Source organism: Gobius niger (genome assembly GCF_951799975.1).
Source record: "Gobius niger genome assembly, chromosome: 16".
NCBI classification, from domain to species: Eukaryota; Metazoa; Chordata; class Actinopteri; order Gobiiformes; family Gobiidae; genus Gobius; species Gobius niger.
In genome coordinates, this window is record NC_136867.1 from 557,007 (window position 1) to 584,954 (window position 27,948).

Consider the following 27,948-nt stretch of genomic DNA (forward strand, 5'->3'; position numbering starts at 1 on the left):
GTGTTCCACTACAAAGTATAAATACACACAATTAAACAATGTGGATTTTCTAAGCGGATAAAAGGGGAACTATATTGTAAGGCGTAATAATACCAGGAGTAATTTGGCATCCGCACAGTAATCTTCACTTTACTGTGCGGATGCCAAACTAGTTCCCCTTTTATCCGCTTAGAAAATCCACATTGTTTAATTTTGTGTAATTATACTTTGTAGTGGAACACTTCACGTAACCATATTTAAAAACGGGAAAACGTGGAAGAGCTTGGTAGCTTCTATCTTGACCTGTTTTGGAGCTATAGAGGAGAGAGGGAGAGGCTAAATGCTAACGCCGTCTGCGCTGTGTTTACGTGACTGAAGATCAGACAGGTCCTAAAGAACTCGTCAAAGCTCAGGTAAGAACATATCTCAGTATGGAAAAACTGTGGCCTGTTCCTTTAACGTCCAAATGATCTGTGCATGTTTCAGCCCCCCCTACAGATACATAATCAAACCTGGTCATGGAAGTATTCCAAAGACCCTTGTGTCCCAACAACATCTCAATGTATTTAACCCGATAATGTCAGGGTTTTCGTTTTTGGCAGTGTTTCCCACTCCTCATGTAAAAGAACAAGGCAAGGCTTCAGGCAAGAAAATGTCCAAACATCATTATGGGGATGGAGTTGTATCAGAATGAAGGGTGGAGGGGGTTAGGGACAGGAGAGGGCGGGGTCATGAGTTGTTGAAACGTCCATAACGTCCAGTAACAGCCGACCCTTTTTCAGGTATTTGAATCTGGATCATTATCTGGCATTTTGTTGGTGAGAAAAAGATCTAAAATGGCTTATTCAAAGCTTCACTTGCAAGGACCACAACCTCGGTCGTAAAAGAATGCGGAGAGAGCTACAGTAGGCTACAGCTTCTCCAGTAGGCTACAAAAGGATATGTGTTAGGCTCAAAGAGAAATGGAAACATGCTTAAAATATGTTTAACCCATTAATTAACAAAATGCCCTGTAAACCTTAACATTGTTATGATATGAACACTTGAATACGGGAGGTCTGGGAACAGGGAGGGGCTCTGCTGGTGGTGGAGGGGGATGGACATGAAGGCAGCGTTATCAAGTACAGCTGCTGGAGGGTGAGGACCACGCCTCTCCATCATCACTGGAACACTCACAGAGCAAGAACAATCTCTGGATCACACAGCCAATACACAAACCACTGAAACCTGTCTGAGATCTGCAAAAGAACAGTCAGGATGGACAGATGTTTGGGGAACAACCAGTAAAGGACGTACCCTGAGTGGTGAGCAGGACCTTCTCCGCGTTACTGGGGAGACCGAGCCAAGATGGAGTCTGAGTGTCCGGGAGTTTCTCCACCCAGTTCATGAACTCCTCACGCCTGCAACACATCAACGCATAATAACACATTTAATAAGAATACATTTTATTTGTAATGCACTTTTAATTTAGGGAATCTCAGAATGTTACAAGAAAACACACACATTTCTGACACGCTGGGCTTTACTCAGGTCAGTGTCACAGTCCACACTTTCACTCACCTTTAAACCAAACATGACCAGCTGATTATTAACGAGTGTGTCAACAGATGGATATAGATACAGAGGGCGACACGTCATACAAGGGGGAAGGACCTGGATGTTTTGGGGTTACCATTTTTTCACTCTTCTCAGCCGTTTCCTGGCAGACTTTAAACATATATGTCACACACCAAGAAAGTCAAGCCAAAATCAGCTCCATATGGATATTTGTTCAGCAGAAGCAAAAAAACTACACGCGTAGGTAATGTTAGCGTATGTAGCATGAAGCTAACATTAGCTTCTTGGCTTGCATTGTCTATTTTTAAGTATATATGGGCTGTTGACCCACTTTGCAACTCTTCATGTCTCTTAGTAGAAAAATAAATTCACGATTTTCCTTGTTTTCCCCCACTGGCTGCTTTAAACGTGACCATATATGGGAACATGTGCGTTTACATGCAGGAATCCCATGTGTCCCAACCAAAGAAACAAATAAAAATAAATGAATATGTGTATGTATACAGAGAGCAGCAGTTGGAATTGGTTTATGAAATAGCGATTCGATTGTTAATAAATGTGAACAGATGCTTTACAGTTTCACGATGTCGCATTAAACTGATGCAACAACATCATCACGAACATAGAAGACCCACCGTATCCCGTCGGGCATTTTGATGTCCGAGTGTCCGTCCACCTTCAAGGCCAGTTTGAAGTCAGCGTCGAAGCTGCGCTTGGTGAAGATGCGATCCAGGAAGGTGTTGAGCAGGCGCTGGTCGAACTCGTTGTCAATGCGCCCTCCGTAGATGGACTGGGCCATGAGGGTCTTCAGAGCCGCCCAGGGGATCTTATCTGGGGCGATGTTCTGACGGCCCTGTGGACAGAGGCGCGGGCAAATCAACATTTCACCCAATAAGTGTTGAGCCAAACACCTCAATATCATGACTACAATTAGCTCAGCATGAAATACAATACATTAGGCCCTCTTCCAAAAGCTTTATTTAGACAACCCCCTGAAAACTTTGGTGTTGGGATGTCCAGATCTGACTCAGAGATCAGTATCGGCTGCTAATTAAGGCAGACAGACTGAGGAAGATCTACAGTGGCTAAAGCTTGAATATTAGCAGAGAAAACAGTTAGGAGGACCTTTGAACACCTTTCCGGTCAGTGATAGCCCCGCCGGTACGCAGGGATTTCAATCGTTGTCAGAGTGTGGAAATAAAATGGGAGCTCGTTTAGCCTTCTAGGGTTCTTGTCCAGTCTCCAAGCGTCAGTTTTGTAACAATAATGTGTTGCCAACAGCAAACCTCTACATAGATGTTTAATTCCTGATCATGCCCATCCCGCTGAAACCTCCTCGTCTCCCCAGGGTTGGTCGATCTTTACCTTGGCGGTGTCGTCCAGCCACGTGTCCACGGTGTCGCAGGCCGAGCGCAGGTCAGACTCTCCAAACTCATACTTCTTGGACCAGCCCAGAGGAGCGTACCTCAGCCGCTCCTGGATCACAGCGTGGAACCAGGCCAGCAGGAAGTACAGGCGGGCGCGCTCATTAGGGGCCTGACAAAATGCAATAAGCAGGAAACACTATTTACTCATGACGAGGGAGACAAAAGTCATGTTTGATATATGAATGCTCCATTGCAATCTATTGAAAAGCACCAAAGACCATCGCCTTGTCCGCTGTTTTGTCCGACCGTTACCTTGCACATGCGGGCCACAGGGATGCTGCTGAAGGTCCTCAGCATGTTGGCTTTCACACCAGGAGGAGGCTCAAACACGAAGATCCGCCCGGCGCGGAGCAGGTTCACCGGCACCTGGGGAGAAAAGGCAGATGTGATTTCCGACGCTCCTTCAGCAGACGGTCACACGGGGAGCCGCCCGCAGACCTTAGGGTTGATCTCCATGGTGAGGAAGAGTCGGAAGCTGGCGTGGGGCTGCATGGAATGGAGCTTCTTCTCCAGCTGCATGAGCCAGCCAGGAGCCAGGTGGACGTTCTCCAGCATGACCCACCTGCAGGAGCGCACGGGAGGGTCAGTGAGGCCAGATCACACAACAGACATGGGTTTATTCAGAGCACCTACCTTCCAGACTTCACCGCGGTGTTGATGTCTCTGTCAGCCTTGTTGAAGCCCTCAGCGGAGCCTGTGGGCACAATCACACACATGCTTTAAACGTGTTCAAGGAGAAACACAGTCTGCAAATCCACTAAAATGTCCAAACACATAAAAGGACTCTTTGAAATACTTAAAACTCACGACCACAATCCCAGCACCTGTCCCTATTCCAGTTCTAATGGACTAACAGTAGAGTCACAGCCGGTCTAGTGCACTTGAGTTAAAGCTTGTCTGGCCCAATCTTAGTTCAGTTTAGTTTATTTATTTATTTAAAAGGGACCATGTACAATGCCTTTGTACCAAAGATAACCTGAGGTTAAATACCTCTGCGGTCCCTGGCAGGGAAACGGACAACCCATAACAGAAAACAAGACAAACAACACACAACATTACAGATTCACTACAAATGCCTATTCCCCGACATACAACCAGACAGGACATGTCAGATGCTGACGCGTCATCGTGCCTGTATGTGCCGCAGACAGTCAGGGTGAACATGGGTCTGGTTAGCATTACAATGACACTGTGCGTATTTAATCGTATTCTTCATGAAAAGCAGCAAGTGCCGCTGGACCTGAACCGGAGATAACTGTGTGGGTTGTGCCGTGTTTTGTGGAGCGTCCGTTAGCTTGATTCTAACGTTATGCAGAGTCCATTAAAGCTAGTGCAAACCTCTCAAAGGTAAAGCTCAGTGACTGAATTTTGGATCTTCTTCTATCAAATGAGGAAACACATGTTAATATACGTTAAGCTGTAGTTCACATGTACCTTTTAAGAACTTCCTACAGACATTACCATCAACACCCAAAGGTGAACTAGGAATATAGCAGTACTTCCACCTCCTCCTTACCGATGGAGATGGAGGTGATTTGCTTGTTCTCCTCAGCAGCCAGGTCCCTGACCAGTCCACTGGCATCGTACCCAGGAACAGAGCACATCAGCACGGGCGTGCTGGGCTTCACCTGGAGAACACACAGAGTTTAGCTCCAGCTAACTGAGACGAACATAAAGAGCAGTAGGAGGGGGTAAAGCGTGTACCTCACTGTCCACGATGTTGGCCAGGTCCAGGGGCTGCTCGATGATGTTCATGAAGGTCTCTCCCAGCACTTTGGACACCAGGATGTGGGACATGGCCAGCAGACGGTCCGGGCGGAAGGCCTGGATGAGCAGCAGCTGGTGCACTGACTGGCCAATGGAGGCTGTGGACAGACAAGAGTTGGACTGATCAGGTCCATGTTCGTGCAGCAGCGCCTCTATTGTAGAAATAAAGTCCACTTACTGGTTGGTTTCTCGTCTGACCACAGGTAGGGCACGGCCAGCTCTGGGGTGTTGTTCTCCAGCCACATGTGGATTTGCTGCACAGATAAAGGCGTGTGGAATTGGCCCAATGTTTCAAACAGCTTTGTCATGACGATAAAAGAAGAAGAACTTACGTCGTCGGCCTCCACCTTCTCCACCAGCTCTCTGAAAGCGGGCAGGCGGCTGAGGCGCACCATGGCCTCGCACTGCTCGCTGCCCAGGCCCTTGACTTTGGGGAGGGCCATGCCGGTGAGAACGATCTCCTTCCCCCGGAGGAAGTGCTGGAACTCTGCGTCATAAGAGGGCTCGCTGGAGGGGCACAATACACCACGGTTAAGACAAACCTCTTAACCCCCACCTAAACTGAGCACACTTTCTCCAGTTCCACTTTCACCAGATCTAAAAGCTTCTTGAAAAAAGTGGGGTGGTTTTTTTTGGGTTGTATTTTCATCCTTGTTTCCATCGCTGTTTTGATGCTTTGTTCAAGAAGCTTTTAGATTTGGGTAAAGTTGAACTGGAGAAAATGTGCTCAGTTCAGGATAATGGTTCAGTTATTGACCCTCTTAGACCTGGTATTACCCACCTGGTCATGCCCTTGAGGCTGATCTTGGCCAGCAGCATGGCGAAGGTGATGTGGTCGTGGTGCAGCATGCCCCGGGCCACTCTGTTAAAGGCCACCTACACACACACAAAGAACAAACGGCCAGTTCTGAGAGGGGCCCATATATTTGATCAAGTCAATCCCTGGGCTGTTGTCTCCCACCTGGAAGAGGTCCTTGGTGATGGTGGCCAGCCTCTGGGAGTGGTCACTGATGTTCTTCAGGTTGGGATTCTCGTACAGAACCGTGTGGTACGTGTCCAGGAAGAAGTGCAGCGAGTACTGGTACAGGAAGTGCATCTGCAGCGGGAGAAAACTGAAATTAATGGCCCTGTACCGTTTTTTCCCCCAGAACTCAAATTTCACATAAACTCGTCCCTATGGAGAATGGTGTTTGGAAACTTTGGGAGAGTTTGAACACAACTAACATTTCGTTAAGTGGCCTCCTCTTTCATTATTCGGAATCAAAAAGTCACAAAAAATGAGATGAAAAAGTGCAGAGAAAACAACGACAAAACAAAACAAAAATCAACAAGAAAGCCATGAAAGAGCGACACAAGGGTGACGTATACCTGGTTGAGGGTCTCCATGGTGAAGTAGATGCTGCTGCAGGCGGAGGACAGAGACAGGTACTTCTGGGACACCTCCTCCACCTCCGCCATGATGACGTCCGTCTCCTCCACCTTCCTGGTCACCTCGGCCGCCTCCTTCTTCAGGTTCTCCAGCGTGGTGATGATGGTGTCGTCGTCCAGGATGCGACCCTTGACCTCGTTCAGGGCCTGCAGCAGGGACTTCTCCAGCTGACGCAGACGCAGCTGGAACTCACCTACACACGGGAGGTTCAAGTCATACTCATGAGCTCGTCCCTGAACAACGGGAAGTCCCGACGGCCGTTTCCATCAGGGCTGCGCCATTTTCACAGAAAACCTCAGTGCAATCTTTTCTCATATTGCAATTTTTAATATTTTATATTATTCTTCATGCAGCATTTAAACTTCTAAAACTGCTGTTAAACATCCTGGTGCTCATTTATTACATTTCAGCTTCATCAGCAACAAGATACAACAAGAGGCAAAGAGCAATGTTATGGAGTTGTCAGAAAAACCTGCTTAGTTTGAATCATTCACTCTTTCTTCTTCCTTATTCAGCTACATAAGGACATTCTCTCAATCACAAGCAGCAAAGCCTTGCATCTGCCTCATATTTCCATCTAAAACCTGCTGTAAGAACCTCATATTGATCTGCAGTTGAAACAAGGTGACCACCTCAACCCGCTCCGTGGTAGTTTGAATGCTTTGGAATAACTTTCAAGGCCTTCCTTTTGGCATAATCCATTTAATGACTTTTAATGCCCAGCGAAAACCCTGATTTGTGCACACGAATATGAAACACAAGGCCTGTAGTTCAATTCAACTGTAACCAGTTGTTTTTTCATTTGGATTTGTAAAATATTTGTTAGGCTAAGTCTGTTCTTATGTTGGGCCCAAATGCCTAAAGTAGATCAGCAGCACCGGCTCTAAAGCAGGAAACACAAATGTTTTAAAAGCCTGAGTAAAGAAAAGCAGATGTGGGGGGGTCTTGAGCGAGTATTAGACGGTTACTCCCTGGCCAGCACTCACCCTGCAGTTTGAGCAGGTCGGAGCGCTTCTCGTCCACGTCAGGGCGCTCGGCCTTCAGCACTTCGTTGAGACACTGGCTCTGCAGGCTGCTGCGAGTCACCGTGAAGTTCACGAAGGTCACACGGGAGCACAGGTCCGGAGGGAACTCCACCTGGGCATGGGAGGAAGAGCAGAAAGTCTCACACACATATCCTCCTGCTGTTTTTCTCACAGATATAATAGAGCTCATGGAGAGAAAAAAGGAATCAACATAGAACTGCAGTCTTCTTAGGGCTGGGTACTCTTATGTACTCTTACAGGGGAAATACTGAAAATTAAAAAATGGGTCAAACATTGGCCAAAGCGCAGCCGCTGTAACTCACGGTGGGGTCTCTGGTGGAGAGGAAGATGACAAAGGAAGGCGACAGGTCGATGTCTTGATCTCCCAGGGTGATGAGCACGCGGCCGCCCGTCCTGCGCACCTCGCGGTTCAGCACCGGGTTGAGGATGGGGTCGTAGCTCTCCACGTCCTGGACCAGCAGAGGGTTTCCAAACCGCAGCGCACTCTCCAGGTTCTTCCTGAAGGCGTCGTCCAAGAAGCTGGTGCGAGTGATCTTACGCTCTTTGTACTCGTTCATGATGAACTCTGTGGCCTGGCCCGAGGGGTCGATGATCAGCGGGTATCTACAGAGCAATGATAGGCATTCCGGAGGTTTAGAATACAACATTTATGTTCACAATGTAGCCAACGTTAACATTGCTTAAGTGTTGCTGAACAGCAGATGCAGATGCACCTATAGTTGTGCTTTATCTGGTTGGGGGGTGAAAGGGGAAGCCCAAGCTTTAGTTTATTATTTGCAGTGACGACGCATAGAACATAGAACTATTATTAAAGTCAAGAAGCCCATCTGTGCAAAGAAAGGGATCTCAGTGTTAGGGCTGGGCGATATTGACAAAAATGAATCTCAATTTTGAACTCTTCATCATGACGATGATGAAGCAAACGTGCCGTCAAACATCTGCATTTACAGGGCTTTGTCGCTCAAAAAAAGGTATTGGCAGATCAGACCTGAGGCAACGTCAGGTCCAGGGGCCAAAACTGGCTCTCCATCATAGAACCTCTGGCCCGTAAGATGACTTTGAGGAGCATTATAAACCCAATCAGATCAAATGCCATATATGATACAACAACATTGGAGGGTCCGGCCCTTTGGTCTTTTGACGGTCAAGTACTCCGCCCCCCCCTCCCCTGCTGTAGATTATACATTGCCCACCACTACTGTGTCTTAGCCGAACTCCACCATGATGGCTTCACATCCGTCCAGTCCCCACGTCTCCGAGGTCATGTGTTGGTGTATGTGTGAGCTAAAGAGGGCCCTTTCCTGTTCCTGTAGCAGAGAGCGTGCGCTGGAGGCCTGACCTGTTGAAGCGATTGAGCATGATGGCGTTCTCCGTGCAGAGGTCATCAGCGGGCAGAGAGTTGGCCTGCCAGCGCAGCCTCTCGTCGGCGTTGGACAGGTACTCGGTTCTGGCGATGTCCGTGCGGAACTGCACACAGGAGACAAGGATTAGGTATGGACCTCACTGAGCCAGTCCACAGTCGCACTACAGCTGCGCAGTTTGGAAATATGTATCTTTTTCTGACCAGTGTCGTGAATGTAGAATAGATTTCATATTCATTCATTGTTTGTTTTTTTACTCCTAAGCCTTTAAAACACTTCAATGAGCTAGAAGAAGGCTGGAATAAAGTCACCATCAAAAGTTCATGGTTCAATGACATAAAATGATAATTATGCAACTGATGTTCTCCATTTAGAGAGTCATATTTTCAAAAGCATGAACGTGTCATATTAAGGTTGTCCATGGTACCTGGAGGTTGGCCTGCTGCAGGTGGTGGGACCAGGTGGTGAAGAGGTTCTGTCTCATCTGCTGTTCGAAGTAGCCAGCATAGGTGATGAAGGCAGCGGACAGCAGGCAGTCTCCCGCGATGGTGGACATCTGGTTCTTAAAGGTCTCGCTGGTCTTCTCCCAGCGTTCCCTCTCTGCGGACAGACTCATCAGCAAGGCGGTGCTGCGCTCCACCTGGAACACGAGGACAAGGCGCTTTGTAATGCTCACACAAGGCAGCACGGATTCACATTTCTTCTTGTAGCATACAAATATTGTGATTGATTGAAATTGACACAGACATGGTGAAAGTAAAATACAAGTCAACATGCATAAAGAAGTGTTACCTTGGCCCCCACAGCAGCCTTGTCGGCCTTGATGGCCTGAGCCTCGGAGATGAGCACAGCGTACTCCTCCTTGTAGCGGGCGATGCTAGCCTCCAGCTCTCGGATCATGTGCTCCACCTCCTCAGCCTTGGACTTGTTGTCTTTGGCGTCGTCCTCCAGCTTCTGCAGCTCGTTGCGCAGCGGCTCCACACGCTTCAGCATGTCAGCGTAGTTCAGCTGGACACGAGAGAGAGAGAGGAAGTCAGATTCTATAGACACACTCAGCTCCTATTTGAAAGCATTTTTACTCCAGTTCACCATGTTGAGAATACCAGTTTATGTAGTCTTGTCGTACTGTCTCACACCAGAGGAGACCCTATTGTAGGTGTTATTTTTGAGATTCTGGGGTAATAGTGGTATCGAACTAACAGTGGCATCGAAGTATCAAAAGCAAGCACAGAGAAAAAAAAGTTCTTTAGATCCATGTTTTGATGCTGTTGGTTTTTCCCCATTTTATTTAACTTTTTTCTTTCTTAATTTGGCCCCATTGTTTTCTCATTTTCCCAATTTGTTCCCCTAAATTTAAATTATTCCCCATTTTTCACAAATTTCTTCACCTGATATTGTAAATATTGGGAAAAGTATCGTTCAGGTACCGGTGTGGAAAACCAAGCATCGTTAAAGTATCGTACTGGTAACAGCCCCAGTCCTGCTGAGGCCAGAGTGATAACTGCCTCTGTGTGGAGCTCGCATGTTCTCCTCGTTATTACATAGGTCTTCCAGGTGCTCACTAAAGGATGTACAATAGGGTCCTCACCTGAGCGATGGCCCATTTGACCATCGGCCCACAGGCCAGAGACGCTCTGTTGATCTGTTCGTAGTTGTAGCCAGGGTTGGACAGGTAGTTCTTCTTCATCTTCTCTCGGATGGAGTCACTAAACAGAAAGACCAGCTCGTGAGCACAAACACAGCCGAGAATCACACAAGGATTTGAAATGGAAATCAGCTCCGACGTTTGTGCTTTTCAAACGCTCGTGAAAGCAGAATCACTTTTGGACGTTCCCTTCAATCAAGTCTGTCTAAACAAGTGCCGAACTTTGTACCATCTCAACGTCCGGCCAAGCAGAACTGATTTATGGAAGAGTGTGGCTTCAACTGCCTCAGGAGCCGTCTTCATTCTTCACTGCAAATGATCCTTCTTTACAGTGCACTTTACTCACATACTTTACTGGAATATACCTTTCAACCTCTTAACCCCCGCCTTAACCCAGTGCAATTTCTCCAGTTCGACCCCTCGCCCGTCCCCTTGGCCCGTCCCCCCTTGGCCCGTCCCCCCTTGGCCCGTCCCCCCTTGGCCCGTCCCCCCTTGGCCCGTCCCCCCTTGGCCCGTCCCCTTGGCCCGTCCCCTTTGTCCGTCCCCTTTGTCCGTTCCCCTGTTGCGTTTTCACCTTTCTGTCCGTTAAGCTTTTTGACTTGGGCAAAGCCAAACTGGAGATAATGTGCTGGGTTCAGACGGGGGTTGATAACTTCTACTTTCAAGAGTGATTTCATCATTTTCTTCTGTCAATGATCATAAAGTATTTGTGCTCCTCTACCCACCTCTGGAAAGTCTGTGCCTTTGCAAATTCTGCAAAACATTTTCATTTCAACAATGGACGATTAACGATTCATCAAGATCATCTGTTCCATTTCCCACTTTAATCAAGTTCTCCTCACGCGTGCAGTCTCACTGATTGTCTTAAGCCGAGCACACACTACACCAGTTTTTCAGTCTTAAAAGATTGTGGAGAATTGAAATAAAAGTCGGCGTCATGAAGAGGCGGGACGTATTTCAGTGGATTTAATACGAAAATTAGGTGGACAGATATTAGGCCCGGGACGGTTGGAGTGTAGCTGGAAAAGGTTGTTCTTGTGAACTTTTGGTGATATAATGTGAACAACAGGCTGTTTGTGCCGCGGTTATGATTACTGCTGGGTACCGTTAAACCAGACCGGAAAAAAGTTGAGGTACTGCAGGTATCAATAAAATGAAAGTATCGAAAGCAGGAACCCCAAAAAATATTGATACAGTTTTGGTCCAGGGACAGCATTAAAGTGGCTTGGTTGTTTCAGCTCAAATTTATATTTTCCCCATTCCATTCCATTCTGTTTTCTGGTTCTAGGCAAAAAATATTTTTGTATCGGAAAAAGCATCGTTCAGGTATCGGTATCGAAAACCAAGTATCGTTTAAGTCCTGGTATTAAAAAAACAGTACCCAAACCCTAGTTATGATAGAGAAATGTGTTTAGTCCACTCTTGGCCACTGTTTTCCCTGTGTGGAACTTTTGGGACCCCCAACACTACGAGGCCCGATTCTCTGCGCCCGCCTTCATCATCATCATCTCATCAGGACTCGGGAACACTCACTGCGACTGAGAACTGTAGCAAAATGGGGTGAAAAAATGGTGTAGCGTGTGCTCAGCTCGAGTGATTATTCCCCATGGGACGGGCCTGTCGGGACGCTGTGTTACCTCATCTCGTCAGAGGAAAAGTTGACTATGCTGCTGATGAAATTGTCCCTGATAATAACTTGTCGGATTTTTTTCCAGTCGCTGGTCTCCTCTCCCAGCATGAGGCAGATGGACTCCAGCGCTAGCTTTACCGGGGCGGGCGGGTTGGTCATGGTGCGCAGTTCTACTAGGTGCTGCCGCTTTATCGAGTTCACCGCTAGTTTGGGAGGGGGGGGGAACAAAAAAACACATTCACTGACATGGCAGTAGCAGTCATTTCACCTGATTTCGTCGGCGGAGAAGTTGACGATGGTGGGGATGAAGTTCTCCCTCATGATGATGCCCCTGATCTGCTTCCAGTCGGTGGTGCTCTCGCCCAGCAGCAGGCAGATGGACTCCAGGGCCAGCTTGACCGCCGCGGGGGGGTTGGCCATGGAACGCACCTCCACCAAGTGCTGCTTCTTGATGGACTTAACGGCTATCGGTGTGGAGGGGAGAGAGTTATGGCCAGGCAGGGGCAGTGGTGGAGGGGGTGAGAGGAAACCCACAAATGAGGAACATGGATCGACCAGACATTTTTACAAGGGACACGTGACGCTTTTAAATTCACACCTTTGCGTAGGAATTTCCTGTTTCAAAAATTAAACTATACATTAATGGGAATTAAGCAAGTTAAAAAATACAGGGACACATTTGCCCAAAGAAGCCGCCAAAGCATTTGACAACAGGACAGACCGTTCTGCGCCTCGATGACCGCCGGCTCCACTTGGTCCAGGTCCTCTTTGACGCTCAGCTGCTTGTCCTTGATCACCTCCTGCTGCTTGTACACGGCCTCCTGGATCTCCTGGCTCATCACCTGTAGACACCGACCACAGATCAGGCTAAAGGCGTTGTCCTCGCCATCATCATCATCCCCCAAGAGCAGTGCTCATCTCCCTCTGTACCTTCTTCTTCTCCGCTTCCTGCTGGTCCTTCACCATCTTCTTCAGCTTGTCGTTGGCCGCGGCGTTCTTGGACTCCAGCTCTTCGCTCTTGATCCTCAGGTCGCGGCGAAGCTCCTCCACCTGTGCACAAAAGGGAGTGATTTAAGTTGAAATACGGGCAACACTTTGACATCAAAAACTAATATCATGAACTCCCTCTGCTGGCATTTTATGTAACTACATTTTAAAACATCTCAAGTCCTGGTATTTTCCAGATACAAACTTTTTAAAGCGAATGGGGAATGGAGATATCAATTGGAAACTTTTGCTGTAGATTAGTGACAAATGAGAAAAACATTTATTGCATGTTTTCAAAACAAAATAAGGCATCTGTCTTGGTCTTTTGGATGAAAATGCTTTTAGCTTTAGTCACATCTTAGTCATTTCTAAATCTAGTTTTTGGTAACGGAAACTCAAAAGGTTTCAATCAAGTTTTAGTCAGTTATTAAATGGCCTATCTCACACAAAATTGACTTTTTGGAGCTTGTAGCCATGTTGTTTTGCTGTTTCCTTATCAAAAACACCCCAGAGTGGTTTGTGGCTTCATTCACACAGTTCTCAGTAATCCTCCTGAATCCTGCTCTCTGAGGCTCCGCCCTCTGCTGGAAAACCACTGAGTTGTGACACGTCATAGTGTCAAACAGGAAGAGCCCGACCTCTGTAATGTAATGCATTACGGCCTGATTTTTATTTATAAAACAGCTTTAAAAAAATAAATTATAAGAATTATAAGAAGAAAAAAAAAGGGAAAAATCATTGTTACACTATCGTAATAAAAAAAAAGGTGCGTCCACAACGGTGAAAACGGAGGGAATTTTGAATCGTGTTAGTTTTTTATTAAGTCGTAGTAAAACAAATCTGTAAAAATTCAAACGTTGCCTTGTTTTTTGGGGTAAAAACCTCCATAAGTCAGGCGAGGAAATCGATGTGGATGAATAAAAAAAGGAATGGCGTTCACCTGGTCCACCGTCTCCTTGATCTTGCGCAGCCCCACGTTGAGGTGCATCTGCTGCTCCTCCAGCTCGCTGCGCTTCTCGTTGAACAGGTTGGCGTACTGGTTGATGAAGTCCAGGTAGTGTCGGGGGGTGATGGCCATGGTGTGCCCGCCGCGCTTGGCCAGCCTGTTGTTTGCCTGATTAGTAAAAAGGCCAGATGAATTTAGAGAGCGTTTAAATGACCTTCACGTTGGGGAGCGCTCCTTACCTGGTGCAGCGTTTGGTGCACGAACACGCAGCCGTTGACGATGGCCTCGCGGTGGGAGGGCGGCTGCGGCAGCTTGTCGTACACGATGGGCATGTAGTCGGGCACTTTGTAGTTGGGCTTCTCCAGGTCCATCTTACAGGTGAACTCCTTCCCCACCTGGTACAGGGCTTCGGTGGACCAGTCTCCAAACCAGTTCAACACGCACCTGCAAACAGGGAAGGGGAAGTGCGCTTCAAGGCACTGTCTGGGGCGGATGGAAAGGCTGCCTGGTGTTACCTGTTGAAGAGGGCGGGGGAGGTGGCGGCGCGGTCCTTCAGCCCTTCAGACGAGGGGTTCATGGTGAAGACCACGTGCAGGTTCCTGATGACCTGGCTGGTGAACCACTTGTACAGCTCCTCGTGCGTGTCCAGCATCAGACCCTCCTTCTGTGCACCCTCCTTACACTGGGTCATCAGGGTGGCGTACTCGTCTCCCTCGAACAGACCAGGGACCTGAGGTAACAGGCACAATCAGAACGCATTCACAACACAGCGCTCTACTGGACAGTTTGAGCTCCACGCCGCGCACGGTCTCTCAGGCCGGCATGTGCACTGGGCTGCTTTAGCGTCAGCGACTCGCAATCTTTTAGCAGCAGGCTGTATCTATAGACCAGTGGTTTCGCTGGGGTCATTTCTATCCATCATTTTGAAGAAGGAGTCATACAAAATCTATTCTTATCAGTCATTGTGCATTTTTTAGGAGTTTAAAGATAAATATAGCCATTATTTACATCTGGGTTTACAGGATAAATGGTGCTAATCTAGACATGATTTATGAACAGAAAGAAAAAAGCGCAACAGAACTTGTGCGTAAAAGTCTCAAAGGAGAACAACTTATTCACAGCACCATATTCATAATCATTCATATTCAATATATTAGATATGCAAATTAGAGCTTATTATTTTAATTTGCTCAATGTGTTGCTTTTGACAATTAAAGCATTTTGTCCTAAAACTAAATGTAGTTAATGTCACATTTTAGCCATTTCTCAAATGTGATAGTTTTAGTCACGTTTTGGTCCGCTACATTATAAAAAGCTTTAATTTAATTTTAATTAAAATCTTTAAATTAAGTATTAGTATCTCAAAAAATGTATTTCGATAAGTATTGGAAATTGGGATGAACGTTGACAGGCTGTAGGCTACTAGCCTTTAAATAAAAAATAATATTTTCTTTTGGCAAACTGATTACACCACAATAGGTAGAAGTGTCATTGTGAACACTTCCAAAAGCGGCCGCTCTCCTCATCCTCTGATCAAAATCCAACCTGCTGCTAAAAGGTGAAGCAATCCCACATATCCAATAAATAGAAATCCTAAATGTCATAGTGACCTCTCCGTTGGCCAACAGCGTGTTCATCCTCTCCAGGAAGCCGGAGTCCAGCACGTTGGACTCGTCCATGATGAAGGCGATCTTCTCGTTCTTACAGCCAGAGCGGCGTAGCACTGTCCGCAGGTCCTCGTCAAAGTCCTCGCCCGTGTACTTCCTGTGCACCTACAGGGAAACGGCCAGTGAGAAAGGCTTGTACTCAACAGGTGACTGTCCAAGTCCCTTCACTTGTCCAACCTTAATCTGGTAGACACTCAGTCCGTTCATCCAGGCCACAAAGCGGGACAGCGTGGTCTTTCCAGCTCCGCTCACTCCGATCAGCAGGAGATGACCCTGAGGCTGACGGAAGATTCTAGAGAAACAAACCAAGGAAGAGATTCTTAGTGGTTTAATAACGGTCAAATACAAAAAATGAAAGACTTATTACAGACTTAAACTATAGTGATGAATGATTATAGATAACATCAATCATTGATAATGACTTTATTGTCCGATAGCCAATAATTAGGTCTGATAATATTAAGTCCAAATGGTACTGAATCTTAGTCTCGCCAACCAGACTGCGCCTCTTTACAGAAGAGGGTCTGGCAACACTCGCGCTTTCAAAGGAAGTGACGCAGCGATATGGAGCCTACCGACCAATCAGAGCAGCTCCCTGAACGTCACGTTGTTGCGCCTTTGTTTTGTAGTTTTTCAACACAAGCTTCACGTAATGCTCCGGTTTGCTTGTGTTCTTAAGTGTTTCTGACATAAACGACAGAAGTCATTTACTGAACTCCGTGTGGCAGGAGCGCCATTGTTAACGTCCCAATGACACAACTTTCTTGTGGCTGTTTCTGTCGTCACATCCGCTCTGTTCTCATTGGCTGCTGCGCTTCGGTCGTTCCACATTAGTCCCGCCTCAAGCAGTAGCTTTTCTACGACAGGGTCGCCAGACTAGTCTCCTGTTCATTAATTAATAAACAGATTAGTCTGGATGCCAGGCTAACTGAATCTACCACAGTTCGGAGCCACCTCAGATTGACAAGGCCCACCCACTTAGTTACTGTTGCTAGGTCCATCAAACTTTCTGCTGGAGTGACTCATGTTACACCACATCGATATCCTTGGTAGTGTTGTTAAAAAGATGAGCATCGCTTCGCTAAAATTAGCTAACGCTAGCTAAACCTGCAGATGCCAAAATCATAATAAACTGCAGCCAGTTATTGTTAGAACGGTGACAAAGTACATAGTATTTTGATCATGAAGGGAAACAGCTAAATGCTTGAAAAAAACAAAAACATAGTGCACCGACACAGTTAAAGCACAGTTAAGCTAACGTTATGTGACGGTCAGTAGCTAGACGCTAGCTAGCTAAGGTGTACGCCTAGCCTTACCTAGCAGACAAATGTTTGTTATTTCTGAGACATTTAGCTGGGCTTAGGCCGTCCACATCGTTTGTTGTGTTTTCAGCTTTGGGAAATAACTGGGCTCCCCCAGACACCCTCTTGTGGTACCTAGTGTCCGATTACATGCTCCATAGGCAGATCACTTCACCACTTTGCTTCTTCATCTGGTAGGTTTTTTTGGTGGTTATCTGCTCAGTGCTCAGGGCTGGTCTGTACCATTTTTTTGCAGCAGAGTCAGTTAGACAGACCAAGTTTTATATTATACGGTTGCTATGATGTACGATTGGACAATTAGGTCACCTGGAGTGACGTTTCAGCCAAAACCTGGCCATCGTTTTGGTAAACACAGCTGCAGGGAGAGCTGTAACTTTATATATCATATATTTCAAACCTTCCCTTCATCTCTGTTGCCGCTCAACTCCATAACCATCTCATCACTAACAATATCTACGAGAAGTTTCAGTCCGGTTTCCGTCCCCTGCACAGCACTGAAACAGCGCTTCTCAAAATCACTAACGACCTCCTCATAGCTTCTGACTCCGGTTTACTCTCCATCCTTATCCTCCTTGACCTCACTGCAGCTTTTGACACCGTTTCTCATTCCACTGTCCTTGACAGACGCTCTTCCATTGGCATGACCCACACTCCCCTCGCTTGGTTCACTTCCTATCTCTCTGGCCGCACACAGTTCATTCAACTCAAGTCCCACAAGTCCTAAACTTTCCCTGTCTCTGCTGGTGTGCCCCAGGGTTCTGTCCCGGGGCCCCTCCTCTTCATTATCTACAATCTCCCACTCGGTCACATCTTTCGTAAACACAACATCCATTTCCACTGCTATGCGGATGACACCCAGCTCTACCTCTCTACAAATCCATCTTCATCTCCTCCTCCATCCTCCCTTGCCCTCTGTCTACAAGAAATTCATTCGTGGTTCTCCTCCAACTTCCTCAAACTGAACAGCTCCAAAACAGAAGTCCTTCTCGTAGGCACCTCCTCCACTCTCTCCAAATCTAACAGTTTTCCTATTCCCTTCAACAACTCATCTGTCCTTCCCTCCCCTCAGGTGAAGAGTCTGAGTGTCATCCTCGACAGTACACTCTCCTTCCAGTCTCACATCAATAACATCACTCGGTCTGCATATTTCCACCTACGCAACATCATCATTCAATATATAATTAATTTCAACATTTCCACTGTTGCAAAAATAAACATATGAAGAACACGGGGGAGTTTGTCCACTGTGCTCATTTCAAATTGGGAAATGCACACATTAGCCCAATGCAGTAATTCTAAGACCTAATACAAACCAATACGTATCTACTGTCACTCACCTGTCGATCCTCAGCACATGGTCCAGCACCTCGTTGAAAAGCACCAGAGGAACGTCCAGCTCCTCCTCGTAGAACACCTTCAGACGGGCCTTCACGTAGTCCCTGAGCTCCTCCTGCTCCACCGGCACATAGTCCTGCAAACACACACTGAGGTGAGCCAGCAGCGGACACCGACCAGCGGACACGACCAGAGACCAGGTGTGACGTCGGGTTTATCCGCCTCACCTTGGAGAGCCAGTTACTGTAGAGGATGGGCCTGTTCAGAGCCTTCTCCTTATCGATGTTGGGGAAGTGTTTTAAAGCCACCATGTCAATGTTCTCGTCCGTCCATCTCCTTTCCTCGTCACCAACCAGCCTGGGCGCACACAAAAACATGGACACTTCAGAGAGAATATACTGCAAAAGTGAATGAACATCAGCATTAGAGGTTCTACTAAATCCATCAACTACACCTACATTTAAGATGCATGATTTTTTATTTATTTTACCTTTATTTATCCAGGAGAACAATCTTTCTTGCTTATAATTACATTTGAAAGTACGGATGCACTGACACCAGTATAAGTATCGGCTTGATGTCACATACTTGCACTCAATGTGGCCCCAAACCTAGAAATTGATACCACTGTGCCGCCTTGTAAACTGAGCAGAGCAACAAGCTGGAGAATTCTCAAGTGTGGAAATACAATCCTCTACATCACAGAGTCTGCAGTGTTTACACAACCAGCAGGCTAATGCTAACTAGCTGCTAATGGCTCTGGCGAGTTTGCCGCTTGATGCATCTATAAAACTAATACAGTGACTAAAAAGTACCACTCCAATGTTTGGTTTTTGTATTGGTTTCTTTGCGTGAGTTTTTTAGCAAAATGTCTTGTAACTGTCACTTATTGTTTGTTTTCTCTTTTCTGAAAGGGGAAGGCAATATCATTATTTGAGTTGTTTGGTAAGTGTTGCTGACCTGTCCTGGAAGAGGCGCAGAGCCTCATGGGCCCAGATGCGGATCAGCCCCTCCACAGGCAGCGTCTCCAGGGGCCTGAGGGCTTCGAAGATGCCCCTCACCCAGCGGGTCATCTCTCTGGGGGAGTAGATGTAGTGTGGCTGGGTGTCCTGGGTGAAGCGCTCCTGTAGGGAAGATTTATCGCTGTTACGGCTTGTGTAGAGACGGAAGTAATGAGCCGCTCTCTGATTTTCCTACCTGGGACATGGTGTAGAACTCCACCATGGCGGCGGTGAGGGGCTCGGCGTACGTGCGCAGAGAGGGGATCAGGCGCAGCATGGCTCTGTTGAATGTTCCGTAGATCTGAGTGAGGGAGGCGGGTCCGGGGTAGTCCACGTACACCACAGGGACGTGTCGCAGGAACCTGGGGAACAGACCCAGCTCTCGGTCAGAATTTATCGAAAATCAAGGGGTTTTTTTTTTCTTCAGTTTGGCACATAGACCTTATACTACAGTTTATGGTGAAAGGCGGTGACATTCAGCAAATGGTAAGTGTCAGGACTTGAACCCACAATGCAGAGGACAGAACATATGTGCAGCTGCGGGATTCCAGCCACCAAGCTGCTCTACTATCTGCACGCCATAAACAGAAATGCGCTGTTTTACTTGTACTAATACTTGTGACAGTATGAACCTTCGTGATTTCATGCAGTTTCCAATCACGGCACAGGGAACAGTTTTGGTCGGATTCCTTTGCCAGGGACAGCCCTGATTTCTCGTTCTGAAATCATTTGGAGAGCATTGCACTGCTCTTGGTCCCATTTGACTTTAACATTTACAGCTCCACAAAGCGTACCTGTGGGTGAGGGGCTTCCTGCCGGGGTCTGTGGGCGGGTTACAGGCCCCCACAAACTGGATCCTTTCCAGCTTCACCCAGGTCTGGTCTGAAGTGCGGTAGAAGCCTCCGTGCTCCACCATCTACAGGCAAACATTCACATTCACCTTCAAAGCGACCACACGAATATGCTCTCCTCACTCCGGACCCCATGTACGCACCTGTCTGATGAAGGAGATGACCCGCTGCGTGCCGTACTTGTCCATGTCCGGCAGGTTGATCTCGTCGCAGAACAGCACCAGCCACTTGCCCAGCTGCACCGGGGCCAGCACCACTCCGTTGGGCGTGCGGCGGTACTCGCAGTAGTGGTCGAACGTCTTCAGCAGCAGCTCTGGGGTGGTGGCACTGGAGAAGTTCAAGCCCACGACCTGGGAACGAGGCCACGGAAGAGAATAAATAGGAGAAGAGGACCCAGTTCCTTCGGTTACAATGAGCGGAACTTTGACGTTAGGTTTGAGCAGTATTTGGATCCTTTTAGATGAGGCACAATCTGAAGTTGTATTTGGTTATAAAAAAGTTGGGATTCCCTTTCCTCTCGTAGACAAATAAATAATGACGATGCTGCAGTCTAATGATAATATTGTGCTTTCCCGTTGCCAGGTCTCACCTCCATGTCAGGCAGAGCTCGGAGCGCGCTGAACAGGGTCATGGTCTTCCCGGAGCCTGGAGGTCCGCACAGCACCAGCGGCTTGTGTTCGGCCAGCCAGGTGTACAGCAGGGCCTCGTGACGCACCGTGTCCAGGGTCGGCACCACCACGTCGGGGGAGGCCACCTTATGGGTCTCCACCTCGATCTGCGGGACCTTCACCTGCCACGACTGCCACTCTCCGGAGATGCACACCTAGGCACAGGACAGGGAGGAGCATGTTGAATGATGAGCGACAAAAACAGGACAAAAAAGTTACCATCACTTTTGTAGATCTTAGTTTTCAAATGATGTAATTGTAACATGCACTCCCCCCCTGCGCTGACTTCCATGTCAGTGGGATCTTTCCTCGTGTTTTCTGTACCTCGTAGTCGATGATGGGCACGTTGGGAGCGGTGGGCAGGGGCACGGTGGTGATGCGGCGGATGTACTCTCCCAGTTCACCTCTTATCTTCAGACGGCCGTCACCGGAGAAGGACCACAGCACGGCGTAGATCAGGTACCTCTGCGCACAGGGAAACTCATTAAACCTAAAGAACAACAGGGTTCATGGAAGCCCAGTTTAAACACTTCCAGCTGTGTTACAGTTTATCACCTATCACCTTTTTTTTTTTTAGTCAGTCCTGTCGTATTCTGGATAAAAATATGGACGGCGTAATACTGCAGCACCTGTCAGGTCAATCCTAGGGATGCTTGTCCCAAACAAACAGGAAGAACAGGAACATGCTACACGCAGCAGCTACAGGAGAGGACCTGGTGATTTTACGTGTCAAATCAGCTACAAAGTTGAGCTAACTCAAAGACATGCGCAGGCCTACCAGGACCAGGGATGAAGAGTTTAAGAGGAAAACCATCGATCGCATTTGGACCATGTGGATTTGTTTTGAGGCTGCAGAGGTGGATCAGCTGGACTGTGACAGTGAATTGTAAATTTGATTGTTTTTTATACTAATAAATGTGCTGTTTACTCGTATTTTTTATGTACATATTAGTTGTTAGCGCTTCACTCGTGGCCTTTTAAGGTCCCGTGGTCAAGCAAACGTGCGCGCTTTGTCTGCTTCTGACATTCTTTAAACATGACACTTTTGGCGTGTCCTTTGCAGATGTTTGTGTGTTGTTGTGAGGGGATGTTGTACTGTGATGCTATAAGTGTAGAGTTTGTGTTTGCTGATGAATCAGCTGCAGTTTTCAGTTTGACTGCAGCATCTGTTTAAATGCTCGTCCAGTAAAGACCACATTTATTGTTTTTTTTCCTTTTAAACAAAAAAAAAATCGAAATCGATCAATATGGGAAAAATAATCGTGATATTTTTTTTTCTATAATTGCCCAGCCCTATAATTAACATTTCTTAATTTTCACAGATCAGCGTTTTGGAAGAAAAAATGAATGGATCAAAAAGGCAGCCTGAAAAACACAGAGTTTCTGTTAGAAAGGCTGCAGATAACTTGATTTGTCGATGGGAGGGCAATGCACAATGGCATGACGGGCCTGTTCTGTTTCTAACGACATGTTAGCTGATCATGTCAGAATTCTTCATAATCCAGCTAAGAAATGTCTTATGTGACCCAACCCATCCCAGTTTCCCCCAACTCAAAGTACTTTTTCAGCATAATGAGCAACTTTTTACAGTTAACTACTTCTAGAGTAGGCCTCCAATAGATTGGGGGGGAATTGGGCAAAAAATAGAAAATAGAGAATACTAGTTATAAAAAAAAAAAGGGAAAAAATGGGGCAGAAATAAGGGGGAAAAATGTTTTAAAACATTGGGAAAAGAAAGGGGGAATAATCATTTATTTAAGCTGAAACATCCAAGTCACTTCCTTTACTGCTATCCCTGGACCAACAGTATCAAAACTGTATTTTTTTTTTAGAGTACCTTTAATTCTGTCAATAACTGTAGTACCTAAACCTTTTTCCGATACCATACCGGTCTGGTTTAACGGTACACAGCCCGAGTTCACATGTAGTCAAACTTGTCCTTGCGTCCTCATCGCAGCCTAAGTCGACCCAAGCTCAGGCCAATGGTCTTCACGTTTCTGGGATGGCGTACCTGCATGTATTTCTCCAGCTGGTCGATGGGCATGGGGAAGTCGGGGTGGTTGTTGTTGTACTGGGCCACGTTGCGACAGGCCTGGTGGAGCATAGAGAACAGCGAGCCCAGGCAGCGCAGCCGGGTAAAGTCCATGATGTGCTCCATCTTGGAGGCGTGCTCCAGGGCCTTGATGACCAGGCCCGTGGAGGTGAAGTAGGGCTGCAGGATCGCCACCGAGTCACGCTGGATCTGATCCACAACAAGCCACAGTACATTTGCATATTAGTATACTTATTATTCTGAAAAAAGTTTGTAGGTGTAGCAATATCAACACAAACTCACGCTTTAAGAAATTTCCAAAGGGGCAAAATGTTAGCATGCACTAGTAATGTTTTCTTAATTCAGCAGATACAAAGCTATCTGCTGCATTTTATTAAAGCAAAATATGAAAGAGTTGAAGAATATATACTGAGGTTAAGCAGACATAAAGCTAGTCTGGATCAGCTGTCTGAAGTTCTCAGAGGACTTCCACTCTTCACTGAATGTCTCTCTGACCTGCAGCATGGGAGAGGCGGCCTCGTCTTCATCCTCTATGGCCTTTCTCTTGCGCTGCGCCTCGTCCTCGCCCTCGTCCAGAGGGATGCTGCGGAGGCGTGCCAGGAAGTTGTTGAAGATCATGTCGGTGCTGAGGACGTCCTCGCTGAACCACACCATGCCACAGCGCGACACGGTGGCCAGGGTGGCGTACTTCAGGTCCTGCACCTCGAACATCACACGTACCTGAGGAGGGAGTTCAGGCGTTAGTCTATATTCTAATCATCTCTAATGCCAGTGTGCTTACATTAGGAGGCAGGCTGAGGCGCTCTCCGTTGGGCAGGGTCAGCAGCTTGTTGTCGTCCAGCACGGAGTTGAGATTCTCCACCCACTCGGGGTCCACATCTCCATCAAAGATGATCCACTGCCTCTTCTGCAGCTCTCCACGCACATTATCAATGATCCTGGAGAAGAGAGGAACGTTAACGCTGACCAGTTTGTGTAGACTCTTCACGACCAGTCAGAGCAAATGCTCACAACAACGAAGCTACACAAACGTCACAATACAATTGACCTTTCACAAGTCATTGTCCAATCATACCTCAGCGCAACTCCTGCTATCTGTCACTCACAGAGCAGGACGTGTGTGGGACACAGTGTGTGGGACAGAGCAGGACGTGTGTGGGACACAGTGTGTGGGACAGAGCAGGACGTGTGTGGGACACAGTGTGAGGGACAGAGCGGGACGTGTGTGGGACAGAGCGGGACGTGTGTGGGACAGAGCGGGACGTGTGTGGGACAGAGCGGGACGTGTGTGGGACAGAGCAGGACGTGTGTGGGACAGAGCAGGACGTGTGTGGGACACAGTGTGTGGGACAGAGCAGGACGTGTGTGGGACAGAGCAGGACGTGTGTGGGACACAGTGTGTGGGACAGAGCAGGGCGTGTGTGGGACACAGTGTGTGGGACAGAGCAGGACGTGTGTGGGACAGAGCAGGACGTGTGTGGGACAGAGCAGGACGTGTGTGGGACACAGTGTGTGGGACAGGGCAGGACGTGTGTGGGACACAGTGTGTGGGACAGGGCAGGACGTGTGTGGGACACAGTGTGTGGGACAGAGCAGGACGTGTGTGGGACAGAGCAGGACGTGTGTGGGACAGAGCAGGACGTGTGTGTGGAGCTCACTTCCTGAGGATGTGCGTGAACAGCCCATCAGTCCACTCGCGCGTGTTGGGGTCCAGGGTTCCGTACAGGTGGTCCTTGCTGATGGCTTTAGGGTCGATGATGTGGGCCACCCCCTCCACTCCCTCCAGCCTCTCCAGGGCCTTCAGCAGGACTCTCCAGGCCAGGGTCTTCCCACTGCCCGAGGGTCCCACCATCATCAGCCCGTGGTTGATCTGGGTGATCTGGTACAGCTGCAGCACCTGGACATAGGAAACACAAACACAGCTTTAAACTCCTCACAGACAGCTTTTTGGATCTCCGGTGTGGTCCTTACCTTCTCCACCCACATGCTGCCCACGTCGTCTCCGTCTCCGTAGGTCAGGTACATCTCGTTGCAGACCTTCTTGAGCTCCTCTCTCAGGGCGGTCATTTCTCCCCTGTGGTACTGCACTCCAGGGAACACATCGGACAGAAGGCTGAACAGCAGAGGGATGTCCTCCGCCACCAGCTTAGGAACCATGGTCTCACACACGCTCTGGATCAGGATCTGAGCAGGGAGGCACATCATTTACTCCTGTTTTTAAATTCATTTGTCAGCCATGATAGAACTGGAGCAGAGCCATACCTCCTGCTCCGGGAGGTTCTCAGCGATGTCGTTCTCGTCCACCACCTCTCCACGCTCCAGCTTCTCCCTCTTGATCCTCTGAATGCGCTCACGTTTGACATTTCCAGCACTGATCAGCACGCTCTTCAGGGCACGCAGGCCGAAGTCATAATGGCTCTGAGAGGACAGCTGCTCGTCACAGAGTCTGCGGGGAAAAACACACCATCAAGATTTAAGTTAATCTCTTTCTTTTAGTTAACTAAATGTTATGTGAATTTACATTACTAAATCTTTAATGGATTAAGATAAAACATGATCATAGAGCAAGGGATTGTGTCGGCATGACCATGGCTTTTGTATTGTTTTGTACAAGAGGTTCCATAAGCAAGGACTGAGAATTATAAATTGAATATTACCATAAAAATCCATAGAGTAGCAGACCTGTTAAGATATATGCTCCTATGCATAAATGCAAATGAGGAATTTGTAGTTATAGGAACAAAGTGTTTTTTCAGTCTTTCCCTAATGATGTCCTTGGTCAATCCAACTGTTTACTTTTCAAATAAAGTCCTTTCCTTTCCTTAATAATAGCTAAATGATGAAAAACATCTTCACTTTAAAAACAGGTTTGAATAATAATAGTAATGAAAGAAAATAGTACTTGAAGAAGGGCACAATCTTCTTGGCCAGAGTCTCAGCAGTGCGGAAGCCCTGTGAGTACAGCATGACCTGGGCGATGAGCTGGCGGTCGGGCTTGGTCATAGCCAGGCTCCTGAACAGTTTCTTCAGGTTGTCGGGCAGGTTGGAGCGGCCTGCGTAGCCAGGGTTCATGGTGATGAAGATGGCCATGTCAGGGCTCACCTTCACCTGCTTGTTCAGCAGCTCGGTGGTCACTGGAACACCTTGGAAGACATGAGGGATTAGATGATGCGGTTTAATGCATATGTAAGTGAGGGCGGCCCAGACTTACTTCTGTCCCTATTGGGGTTGCTGTGCTCCCTCAGAGCCACCTGGATGTACTGCACCTGCTGGGACACAGCAGACAGCATCCTCTCCTCCAGACGGTTGAACTCATCGAAGCAGCCCCACGCACCCACCTGGCAAAGCCCTACAAAGATACGGCCCATGGCCTGCACACAGAGAAACAACAGTTTACAAACAGCGGGTAACATTTTAAGCTCATTTAAAGACACGTTAACAGACCTGGAAGTCGAAGGTCTCGTCACAGTTGAAGACCAGGACGAAGCGGCCGAGCTGGTGACCCAGAGCCTTGACAGACTCAGTCTTCCCTGTGCCCGCAGGGCCTGTAGAACAACAAGAGTTATGAACAGACTTGTACTTTCTGCTGTATCTACTTGGACTTGCATTGTTAAAAGAATACAAAAAGAGAGCTAGCATTCCCAGTTTGACTGCTCACCGAAAGGAGACCCTCCGAGTCGGGCCTCCAAGGCCTGGGTCATGGTCAGGTAACAGCGATCAGTCAGAGGGGTCTGCACCAGCTTGTCCTGGACACCCAGGTACTCGAAGCCGTAGTTGAACTTTGCATTGGCCATCTGGATGGACAGCTGCTGCAGCACATCAGTCTGTTTGGGGTCAAAGTAGAAGCGCATCTGGCTGAGCCACTCAAAAGACTTGGGGTTGTCGACTTTGTTCTTGATCAGGGTCCTGGTCACGTCCCGCTGGTGCACCAGCTCTGTGATCTAAAAAAACAGAACCACGTTAGAAAGAGCCCTCATCTTCACTTACTAAAGCCACAGACAATGTTCTGACCAGGTGCTCCAACTTCCTCCTGCGCAGAGGAGGCTGCTCCATCAGCACAGTGTCAGCTAGTACGTTCAGAGTGGCCTCAACGTTGGACAACACTCCCGCCATGGGCTTCATATCCCCTCCTCCAGAGATGGTGGTAAGAGCTAACTCGATGTTCTCAGACCAATGGATCTGTGCGGACAGCACCACCAGCTGGGCCTGTGGGGATAGCAGTTGGTAAGAATTGGATTTGCAAAAAGAAGAGGTTGTCAGTGGACACAGACCTGATAGCGGTCGATCCAGTCGATGTACTGGCTCAGGTCAATGGCAGTGCCCTTGTTGAAGTTGGTGACCTCAGTAACAGACTCGGCCAGCAGCTTGGCCAGAGTCACCCTCATCTCTTTCTCCACCAGGGTGAGCCACTCGTTGATTTTTGGGTGCTGTGTGATGGACACTGGGGTCTTATAAACGATCTCCTCTCCCTCTCGGGACGAGATGCCCAGCACCTCAGTGTTGTCCTCATTCAGCAGAATGCTGGAGACACCGGCAAACATCTTCTTGAAGTGCTTCTGCAGTTTGGCCACATTCTTGCTGTTTCCAATGATCTCAAGCAAGTCCTCATCTCCCACAAAGTAGAATCTGGGGAAAGAAGACCTCTCCCTCTCCAGGTACTCTCCCAGGGCTTTCTGAATCTTCCCCAGGAGGTCGGCCAGACGCTCCAGAGACCTCTGCACTCCCTGAATGTTCAGCACGTCCATCACTAAAGGAGACTTGGTCACCTTCTTCATTAGAGCAAGGAACTCTGTGCTGATGCTAATGACGGGCAGAGAATATTTATTTGACTCACATTTATTCTCAGAGACCATCCAAAAGAAGTTTTTAGTTGCTCCTCTTACCTCTGGAACCTCTGCGTCTCCACGGGCAGAAGGTGCTTGATGTCTGCACTGCCGGTGAAGATGCCCTCCAGATACACCCAACGCCTCTGCACATCGATCCACACATCGAACAGGGCCATGATGCGGTTCAGTTTGTCCTCCCAGCTCAGGGCGTCCTCCTCAAACACCTACAGACACACAGTACCTCAGCACACGTCCACATACTCTCTGCATGCAGTATTCAAGAGCGGGCGCACACCTTGTAGTACGGCGACAGCTTCATGGCCGACACGCTGTTGATGTGCTCCTTGACCTTGTTGAAGAGGTCATCCCAGCCACGGATCAGGCGGCACTTGTTCTGGTAGTTGACCAGGTCCAGCTCATACGAGTTCCACACTTCACGGATCTGACCAAC

General features: G+C 47.9%; 1 protein-coding gene across 1 annotated transcript in view; it reads right to left on the reverse strand.

Annotated features, from left to right (window-relative positions):
* The window catches only part of dync1h1 (dynein, cytoplasmic 1, heavy chain 1), a 50,368-nt gene that overhangs the window by 7,002 nt on the left and 15,418 nt on the right, over positions 1 to 27,948 (reverse strand). Inside the window, exons 22-70 of the mRNA XM_079573180.1 lie at positions 27,793 to 27,939; positions 27,555 to 27,721; positions 26,943 to 27,471; positions 26,683 to 26,877; positions 26,330 to 26,612; positions 26,116 to 26,216; positions 25,883 to 26,042; positions 25,574 to 25,814; positions 24,934 to 25,117; positions 24,643 to 24,855; positions 24,330 to 24,568; positions 23,453 to 23,609; positions 23,167 to 23,391; positions 22,630 to 22,860; positions 20,943 to 21,083; positions 20,540 to 20,773; positions 20,094 to 20,300; positions 19,894 to 20,015; positions 19,296 to 19,461; positions 19,059 to 19,222; positions 18,326 to 18,455; positions 18,101 to 18,234; positions 15,619 to 15,733; positions 15,385 to 15,546; positions 14,290 to 14,504; positions 14,014 to 14,218; positions 13,769 to 13,942; positions 12,772 to 12,891; positions 12,563 to 12,683; positions 12,110 to 12,305; positions 10,155 to 10,272; positions 9,359 to 9,574; positions 8,994 to 9,206; positions 8,545 to 8,672; positions 7,508 to 7,808; positions 7,146 to 7,296; positions 6,099 to 6,352; positions 5,692 to 5,826; positions 5,512 to 5,606; positions 5,063 to 5,237; positions 4,909 to 4,984; positions 4,668 to 4,828; positions 4,480 to 4,591; positions 3,597 to 3,657; positions 3,402 to 3,525; positions 3,216 to 3,329; positions 2,902 to 3,072; positions 2,172 to 2,389; positions 1,276 to 1,379 (exon numbers count right to left, since the gene is read on the reverse strand). Of these exons, the coding sequence (XP_079429306.1) occupies positions 1,276 to 1,379; positions 2,172 to 2,389; positions 2,902 to 3,072; positions 3,216 to 3,329; positions 3,402 to 3,525; positions 3,597 to 3,657; positions 4,480 to 4,591; positions 4,668 to 4,828; positions 4,909 to 4,984; positions 5,063 to 5,237; positions 5,512 to 5,606; positions 5,692 to 5,826; positions 6,099 to 6,352; positions 7,146 to 7,296; positions 7,508 to 7,808; positions 8,545 to 8,672; positions 8,994 to 9,206; positions 9,359 to 9,574; positions 10,155 to 10,272; positions 12,110 to 12,305; positions 12,563 to 12,683; positions 12,772 to 12,891; positions 13,769 to 13,942; positions 14,014 to 14,218; positions 14,290 to 14,504; positions 15,385 to 15,546; positions 15,619 to 15,733; positions 18,101 to 18,234; positions 18,326 to 18,455; positions 19,059 to 19,222; positions 19,296 to 19,461; positions 19,894 to 20,015; positions 20,094 to 20,300; positions 20,540 to 20,773; positions 20,943 to 21,083; positions 22,630 to 22,860; positions 23,167 to 23,391; positions 23,453 to 23,609; positions 24,330 to 24,568; positions 24,643 to 24,855; positions 24,934 to 25,117; positions 25,574 to 25,814; positions 25,883 to 26,042; positions 26,116 to 26,216; positions 26,330 to 26,612; positions 26,683 to 26,877; positions 26,943 to 27,471; positions 27,555 to 27,721; positions 27,793 to 27,939 (8,605 nt within the window). The remainder of the gene's footprint in view (positions 1 to 1,275; positions 1,380 to 2,171; positions 2,390 to 2,901; positions 3,073 to 3,215; positions 3,330 to 3,401; positions 3,526 to 3,596; positions 3,658 to 4,479; positions 4,592 to 4,667; positions 4,829 to 4,908; positions 4,985 to 5,062; positions 5,238 to 5,511; positions 5,607 to 5,691; positions 5,827 to 6,098; positions 6,353 to 7,145; positions 7,297 to 7,507; positions 7,809 to 8,544; positions 8,673 to 8,993; positions 9,207 to 9,358; positions 9,575 to 10,154; positions 10,273 to 12,109; positions 12,306 to 12,562; positions 12,684 to 12,771; positions 12,892 to 13,768; positions 13,943 to 14,013; positions 14,219 to 14,289; positions 14,505 to 15,384; positions 15,547 to 15,618; positions 15,734 to 18,100; positions 18,235 to 18,325; positions 18,456 to 19,058; positions 19,223 to 19,295; positions 19,462 to 19,893; positions 20,016 to 20,093; positions 20,301 to 20,539; positions 20,774 to 20,942; positions 21,084 to 22,629; positions 22,861 to 23,166; positions 23,392 to 23,452; positions 23,610 to 24,329; positions 24,569 to 24,642; positions 24,856 to 24,933; positions 25,118 to 25,573; positions 25,815 to 25,882; positions 26,043 to 26,115; positions 26,217 to 26,329; positions 26,613 to 26,682; positions 26,878 to 26,942; positions 27,472 to 27,554; positions 27,722 to 27,792; positions 27,940 to 27,948) is intronic.